This window comes from Carassius carassius, chromosome 26, assembly GCF_963082965.1.
Source record: "Carassius carassius chromosome 26, fCarCar2.1, whole genome shotgun sequence".
In the NCBI taxonomy this organism is placed as follows: domain Eukaryota; kingdom Metazoa; phylum Chordata; class Actinopteri; order Cypriniformes; family Cyprinidae; genus Carassius; species Carassius carassius.
The window spans coordinates 13,011,739-13,020,702 of record NC_081780.1 but is presented as its reverse complement, the minus strand read 5'-3'; the positions used below and the strand labels follow the sequence as shown (position 1 = coordinate 13,020,702).

The window sequence follows — 8,964 nt, the reverse complement described above, 5'->3', positions numbered from 1 at the left end:
CCAAACATTTTATTCATGTTATATTATGTCTTTGTGCCTCTTTAAATACTAACTCCAGAATGCCACAATGATATCATCAGCTATTAAACAAGCAATTAAACCTGCAGTTAAAGAGTGAAAAATGTGTAAAAGATATTTCAACATACCATGAGGTACGACGACAGCTGCAAATGAGTTTCGGCAAATTTTAGCTTGTTTGTGACGGCAAAGCTTCAAGTCATCACCGCTCTTCCGTAATTCAAGGGTGTCAAACTCAATCTCATATGCGTCCTTTTTTTAACTTGATTATCACAGCTACTGTAAGTCATGCGCATTTCTGATGACGCCTATATAAAGCATAAAGAGAAGATTCAATTATCACCTCTCTTCTCTTTCAGCTCTGTCTGATCGCATGAACGAAGTGCTAACTCTTTCAACATGGCTGCTGATGACGTAAAGAGTCAACTTTATCCCACACACCTCCAAAATGTGATTACAACACTCTCAGACACCAGACAAGTCAACATACTCTACAAAGCCCGAAAACCCTGTCTGATCGTGACAGTTTCAAGGTAAGAACTTTGACTAGAATGAAAGCGAGCCAGATACAAACATCTGAACACATTTACAGCATAAAGCGACAATGTTTTGTTGGCATTCAATGACAAATAGAGATTGAGTCTGGTATTGTCTAAAAATAAGAAGACATATGACTGCATTTCCAAGCAGTCTGCGTATAAACGACAGTGAAATGGGGTTGCTTGTTCATATTTACGGCCTCTACTTGTCATAATTCCTCTCCTAGTAACATATGGGCATGAACACAAACATGGTTTAGCATGCACAAACACACAAAGACCCATTCGTCTCTACAAACAGTCGCCACCGTGTCAATATTTCCCTCTCACAGATGTTGAATCCAGGTTGGCAGCTGAACTTCAGGGCACCATGGTCAATGTGACACCCAGTATAGACCCAGCGGTGGCCCATGAGAGGTACAACTACCTTGCGTTGATATGCGGCGTGCCTCTCATCCTGATCATCATCTTGGGGAATGTCCTAGTGTGTCTCAGTGTGTTGACCGAACGCTCTCTTAAAACCGCAACTAACTACTTTATCGTCAGTTTGGCTGTGGCCGACCTTCTTTTGGCTGTGCTGGTCCTCCCGCTCTACGTCTACTCTGAGGTGAGTGCCAGTGACCAATGAGAGATTGTCTAAACTCCTCCTCTATGTTTCAGACTACTTATTCACTAAGCTTCGATTTAGCTGATGTTTTTATCCATGCAAACAATGATACACTTATTACCGGGACAGTCTGACTGGAGCAACTGGGGTAAAATGACCTGCTCAAGGCCAAAATGATGATATGGAATGAACTAAGCATATTGTCCACCCAGTCATTTGTATTTTTTGATCAACTTTGAAAATATTTCTGTAGGTGATGCTGGTACACTGAGCATTGAGCGCTACAGGGTTTCTGAGAATTCATGAGTGATTCAGATCATGTTGAACTTATAATTATTCCTCACTGAAGTGTTACTATTGGACAAGTGCAAGGTGTTTGAAATGAATGAGCAGAATATGGCTGAAATCAATAATTGAATAATTGTATCAAACAGCTAGACTTCTCAAAATTGAGTGTGCGGCTCTACTTCTGACTAACATGGGGGTCGTGTGCCTGTAAATGTCCGGTTGTCAACTGTATGCCATTTTAGGGTACATTTTGTACTCCAGAAAAGTATTTTAATGTCAGATGGTGTGAAGTTTAGCTTTTGAAGATTGCTTGTCTGTGAAGTGAATCTTGATGCAGTGAGCGATTTCCCTCAGAGACTTCCTGTCTTTATTGTATGGTTGGTTTAAATAAACAGTTTTTGGTTAATTCTTTGAATTAGTTCAAATTGCAGTCAATCAAGACCCTCAACTGATTAACATCTACACTACCATCTGTTCCCAAAAGATCCCTGAAGACTTAACTAAAATGGCCTTGAACATAACTTTAAAGAATATCTTTAAAATAATTTTTAAAGAATAATATATTTCTGAAATATTTGAATATCCAAATTTAAATATTTATATTCGTAATATATTTGTTTATAATGGTTTTGGATGAGATGATATATATACACAGGTCACAGGGAGGGGATGCTTCCGATCTAATTATTTAGGCTAAGCATCAGCATTCACAAACCACTGTCCACTGTTATTTTTAACAAAAAAGAATGCAACAAGGTCATAATCTTGACTTTATAAGTTTGAAATAGGAAGTTTCCGATAGCATTTGAAGACAGCAGAGAAGCACTCTCACTCAACACAGTGGAGTGAATAATTTTGTTAACAATATATTGGCTTACAGATCTATCGCTTTTGCCGCTCAGAAATATTCATGCAATCATGCAGCACGTATCAGTAGATCTGCGCTCCGCTTTGGTTAGCGCTCACACTCGCAGATCTATATATATCTGAACCACGCTCTTGCCCACCTCTTCCAACGATCACTTTAGTCAAATGAACCAGGATTTAGGGGTCAAACGCACTCCGGCATGGTTAAAATTGCCTAGTGTGAGCACACACTAATTATTCTCCCGCATCCTGCACATACGAGTCTCTACTCGCACATCAAGTGTTGTCCCGTGCCCCACTCTGCTGCGATGGGTCCTGCGATCGTGCAGGTCTCTAATAGGAAGATGCCTGTTATAATGTTATGATCGAGGCTCTGGACTCTGAGCATAATTTTTTTTCTATAACAAACTGTATAATATTTATTCTATATTCTATAAAAACTTTAATGTCTTTGCAATGACAAATTGCTTGTTTTATAATTAATTTAATTACATTAATGTTACAAGTTGAGATTTAGGCTACAATAAATATTTTAACTGCTACTATGTAAAACACTCCTGTAAAAAGCACCTTATTTGTTTAAAGTGTTTGCAAACCAAATGTTATTACACTTGTGTTCATGAAGCAGTAGACCTACTTTTAAATAAAAAAAATGCTTTTGAATGCATTATTAGTTTTGTGCATAACAATGCTATTAATTGCGATTAATCGCAGGCAATAATGTGATTAATCATTATTAAAAAATTTGATTGTTGTCCAGCACTAATATATATTTGATATTTGTCATATATATATATATATATATATATATATATATATATATATATATATATAAATATGGAATTGATGCCCCTGGCAGATACTGTATAGATGAGTGTGTGTATCCAGTCGTCTTACACATTCTATCTTTCTCTGTCTATGTGTGTGGGTGTGTTTTAGTTCCTGGGAGGCATGTGGACCCTGAGTATGTACATCTGTGATGCCCTAATGACTATGGACGTGATGCTCTGCACTGCCTCCATTTTGAATCTATGTGCAATTAGTGTGGACAGGTGAGACATGCACCCCCCCCCCCCCACACACACCTGCTCACCCATCACTATTAAAAATAGCTCAAACTTTAACTTATAAAAAATGAACACAGTAGGAAATCACTTACACTGAGTTCTCTTGGAATTATGTCAATACAACAAAAAATAAAACATAAAAAGACCACATATTATGGGCCCATTTCCACCATGCTTTGGTATGACTCATAATTATGACATAAAATGTTGAAATTAGGAGGAAGAATTAGTGTCCACTGGTGTTATATAGCTATCATTATAGTTATCCTAATAGGTGTCAGTGAACCGTATTACTTTCTCTCTGTTACAGGTACATTGCAGTAGTGGTCCCTCTGAAATACAACAGGAACCAGTTTAGTGTTCGTCAGCTAGCCTTGATCACAGCCACCTGGGTGCTTTCCCTAGGTGTAGCCAGTCCTGTCATATTTGGCTTAAACCAGGTCCCCAACAGGGACCCTCATGTGTGTAAGCTGGAGGACAACCAGTTTGTGGTCTATTCCTCCATCTGCTCCTTCTTTGTCCCCTGCCCTGTCATGCTCCTCCTGTACTACTGGATGTTCAGGGGACTAAAGCGATGGAGCTCTGGCCGTAGCCGGTCGCACCTCCACCACCCACCCAGAGGCCGTAGAAGCCTGTCTTTGCGCCTAGGAGCGGCTCTACAAAAGGAGAAGGGACGGGCAAGGGAGAAGGTGGTGTACCTCATGCCTGCAAGTCTCAGTCCGACATCTCTCACCGCTACCCCGACTACTCCAGTCTCCCCAGCCAGCCCGGTTACTCTTACCACAGATGAGCAGGCAGAAGGTCAGACGCCGGCAGCAGAGAGTGACCCCATGACCACCCAGATGGACAGTGTTTCAGATGCAGAGAACCCTGAGCGTGCCACTGAGGATGAAAGCGGACGGGAGAATGGTGTAGGGAAGAACCATCGTCCTCATTCAGGACGCCGCCACAGCAAGAGCAACAGGGTGAGCGGACGAGAGCGGAAGGCAATGAAGGTGCTGCCCGTGGTTGTGGGTATGTATCAATTCAATTCAAATGTTTGTTATTGTGCTTCTCACAACATAAATGTCTTAAGCATATGGAAGCCCATTTCTACCACTGAATAAAACATTAAAAAAAGGGTTATTGGTTTATTTCCCAACTCTGGAATTGTGAGTTTACACCTTATAAATATTACCTTTTTCTCAGAACTGTGTGATATAAACTCATAATTGCGAGTTATAATGCCAGAATATTGGGATACAAACTCGCAATTGCGAGAAATAAAGTCAGAATTGCTAGATAAAACTCACAATTCTGACTTTTTTATGTAGATTATATATCACAATTCTGACTTTTATGTATACTGTAGATTATATCTCACAATTCTGTTTTTTTTTGTTTTTTTTATAAACTCACATTTTTATTGGTCAGTATTTTGTGATATAAACTCGCAATTCTGAGAAATATTGTCAGAATTGTGAGACAAACTTCTGTATAGAAAAAAAGTCAGAATTGTGAGTTTTTCAAGCTTTATAGCTTGCGATTATGAGTTTATATCATACAGTTCTGAGAAAAAAGTCAGAATTGCAATTCTGTATTACGCATTTCTGAGAGAAATGGTCAGAATTGCGAGATGTAAACTCCCAGTTGCACAAATTTGTTTTAGAATTGTTAGAAAATGTCGCAATTACCTTTTTTTAATCTTTTATTCAGTGGCAGAAATGGACTTTAATGCACTTGCATTTTAAGATGCATATTAAAATTTTATATTTTTCTGTGTGTTTTTGCTTAAGGGATTGCGATTAATCATTTGACAGCACTCTGCATGCAAAAAGAGAAAATCAGCATATTTGTATTTAGCATAGATGCTTGTAAACATCTTGGGAGCATCATGAACATTCTGCTAAACGTCTGATATGAAATGAGACAGTGTAATTATGACAACAAATTTATTTATGTCCCTTTAAGATGATTTTAGGAGACTCAAAAGGCATCCAAAGCAAACGCTGGTGAGCAGCCATGCTGGTCTTTTCAAACACTCGAAGTACCTTGCCGTGATCTGAGGTTTTTTAAAATCAAGACTGTGCGGGTATCCATCAGTGTGTTTGAATGTTCATTCATGTGAAATGATTTAAGTCATGAATAAATGCGTTAGCAGTATTTAGATCTAAATGACAGCCATCAGGTGGTCAAGTATGACGAAAACTGCTCAAATGTCACATTCTGCAATATATAAAAACTTTCTATGCTTTGATGTGACACCTGCTGCTCTAGGATTATTAACATGACAACTGCTTTCTAAAAGAAGTCCTTTCATGTATAATATATAAAGCTGTTTCCAGGGCAATGAACGCAATGACCATATTGGAGAATATACATAAACTCCTAACATGATTTTCTCCTCTCCAGGTGTGTTTCTGGCCTGCTGGACTCCTTTCTTCGTGGTCCATGTGACGAAGGCGCTGTGTGAGTCATGTGACATCGGGCCGACGCTGATCAGTGTGGTCACATGGCTCGGTTACGTAAACAGCGCCGTCAACCCCATCATCTACACTGCCTTCAATGTGGAGTTCAGGAACGTCTTTCACAAACTGCTCTGCTGTCGCTCCTGAGGCCAAACTCTCTTTAGCACAAGCCTAAATTCATGATAAATCATTAAATAATTAAAACAATTATGATTAAAAGAAACAAAGACAAAAACACCTGGATGAGCTGAATACACAGTGTTCTCTAAGCAAAGGAATGCTTTAAGAAAACTGAACATTACGAAACGATGGATTACCGAAAAGACTGAATGCGCAGTGGGATGTACCACTGAGGAAAACTTCTGATGCCTTAGTTAACCGAACATTTTCTTGTAAAATTATCGCTTGGACACTACAGTAGATAACAGAATACTGTTGATTCCATAGCCCAGAGGCATAAAATATGTGAAAACGTCCACATTGAAGTTAACAGTTGTCTGTGTTTGATATGTTGTATTGGTATCAGTGTTGAATTAATTGTTTTTAAATGAATTTTAAAATGAATCTTATCTTTCCCCCTCTTTTTTAAGCGTTGGTTGTTTTCAATAGATATGCTGAGTGCTCAGCCAGCTTTTTAATTTAAGAGAAAGTTAGATCATGAGCTGTGTTTGGAATGGCATACCAGCATACTGTGTAAAAAGCAGTATATTGTCAGTGGGATGCCTAATGTTTTTAAAAATTTAACGCAATATGGAATGAACGGTGGCAGAACTTGACACGTTGTATGTTTACTTCAACTACAGCCCAGTTATCATCTCAAATACAGTTGTAGTGCGCTTTTATTTCAAGCATGTGCTCATTTATTTTTCACACATGCATATTATATAATAGAAGACTGCTATACTAATACAAGAAATGTGGTGTCTACTAGTATGGTAGGCTAGTATGCTTATTCTATTCCGAACACAGCCATCGATTCTTAAAGCTGCATATGATGAGATTGTTTATTACTACATTTTCCCTGACAAAATGATCCAAGCTCTGTAAAACCATGTAAACATAGCCAGGGAAAGATCTCATTTTCATGCCTACGTCACCTTTAGTTAGAACAAACGATGTTAAGAAGTTAATTCTGTGGCTTCATACATACAAAGAGGAAAATGTGCCAACTGTTGGGGGTGTATATACAGTTGCCAAAATCATTGGATGCCTTTCTCTGCCCTAGTGCACACAGTCTGCCAATTTAGTTTTGTTGCAAGTGTGATACACAAAATGTGTACTGTAGATCAGCATTGACTGGTAATAAACTGCATAATGTCATGGGGATTGTGGGTATTATCTGGGGCGGATTATAGTATGTGCTTCTAACAATCAGTGTTGTAAAGAGACTTGTGGAATGAGTATTGCTGTTCTTGTACAGGATCATCAATGCATCTGTCACTTTATGGAGATGTGTGTGCTTTACTGCTTAGACTGTACAAATATATAAGCAGTGAGCTTCATAAGTCTGAAACATCACTAACAATCTGGGGTTGAATTTAGGATTTGTGAAATTCATCTTAATTTTACTTCACTATGGTAATATAATTTGAAATGAAATAAATAAATAAAATTGTAAAATAGAAGACTTTGCATATGTGGTTTCATCCTTTTGGGCCTCACTATAGATGCAAATATATACAATACAGTTGACAAGTTTGGGGTTGGTAATAATTTTTATTAATACATTTATTTAGCAAGAAGATGTTAAATAGTTCAAATGTGACCCTTCAAAAATGAAGTTTTTATATATTTACGGTAGGAACATTTATAAAATATCTTCACGGAACATGATCTCCCATTTATATCCTAATGATTTTTGACATAAAAGAAAAAACAATAATTTTAAAATTCATTCAATAAAATTCAATAATAACTACAAATATACCCGTGCAACTTAAGACTAATCTGAATATAAGAATGAAAATACAAATTTATAATAGTTTTCAAAGAAAACATTAAACAGCAAAATGGTTTTAAACATTTTAAAAAATGTCGTATCAGCATATTAAAATTAATCTGAGGGATGTTATATCAAACTGAAGTAATTGCTGCTGAAAATTCAGCTTTGCCATCACAGGAATAAATTACATTTTATATACAACAACAGAAAACAGTTAAATTAAAAAAATGCAGCCTTTGTAAGAACAAGAGACAAGAGCCGACCCCAAACTTTTGAACGGTGCTTTATATAAACAATCATTAATCAACAATCATAAAAGTTCTTCATGATAAATGTACATTTCATAGCAACCACGGACCAAGTGAGAAAATATTCTTTTGGGTTTTAATATTTGTTGTCTATATTGCAGAAAAACTACTGAATATTGAATTTTTTTTTCATAGGTTTGCCATAATGCAGTCTCCACACTCCAAGGAACCACCAGACTGAGACGTTCAGCATCTTTACAACAATGATAACAATCACAGGATGACATTCCGAAAAGCACTGCACAATATTCCAACCCATTAAGCCGAACACTGATTCATATCTCATAAGTAGACCTGAGACACCATGTATCCTGCGATGTACAAATCTGAGCTGAGGCGCCCCAGAGAGCACTATATCTGTACTCATCAGATAAATAGCTCCCAAAATGAAATTCTGTCTCACCCTCATATCTTTCCAAACTTATATGCAATACAATGGTTGTTCATAGTTACTAAGGGTGGTTTGAGGGTGAGTGACAACTGATTTCAGTGAACTGTTCATTTAAAGTTGTCAAGTTTGTCAGTGGGAATGAATATGGCAGCGTTCACAAGCAGATATATACCAGCAATCGTGCAGTCCCCCTTTGGACATGTTGCTCAAACCCTCCATTAGACAACTGCCCTATAAACACAGCTGTCAAAGCCCAGATGAGAGCACAACAAAGACTGACAGAGGAAATGAGGGCAATTTGTGTTTTATTTAGCATCAGGCAGGAAATTCAGATCAAGGAGTCTTCATAAAAAACTTTGTATCGTGAAGAAGGATGTTCTGATCACTGATAGTCTGTCGGAAAAAGATCTCAGGCTGACATGACGAGTTCTGTGAGCTGTAAACAGTCAGCTGGTATTCATTGTTTTGATGTGGTTTTATTTGCGTACAA

The 8,964-nt window shown here is 37.7% G+C and overlaps 1 protein-coding gene across 1 annotated transcript; it reads left to right on the top strand.

Annotated features, from left to right (window-relative positions):
• The first annotated feature begins 378 nt into the window (after positions 1–378).
• On the top strand, positions 379–7,415 carry LOC132106288 (D(4) dopamine receptor-like). Its single transcript, XM_059511921.1, has 5 exons — positions 379–551; positions 890–1,164; positions 3,259–3,371; positions 3,697–4,400; positions 5,778–7,415. Exons 2-5 carry the CDS (start codon positions 928–930, stop codon positions 5,978–5,980), a joined length of 1,257 nt encoding a protein of 418 aa, XP_059367904.1. The 5' UTR covers positions 379–551; positions 890–927; the 3' UTR covers positions 5,981–7,415.
• Positions 7,416–8,964: the final 1,549 nt, after the last annotated feature.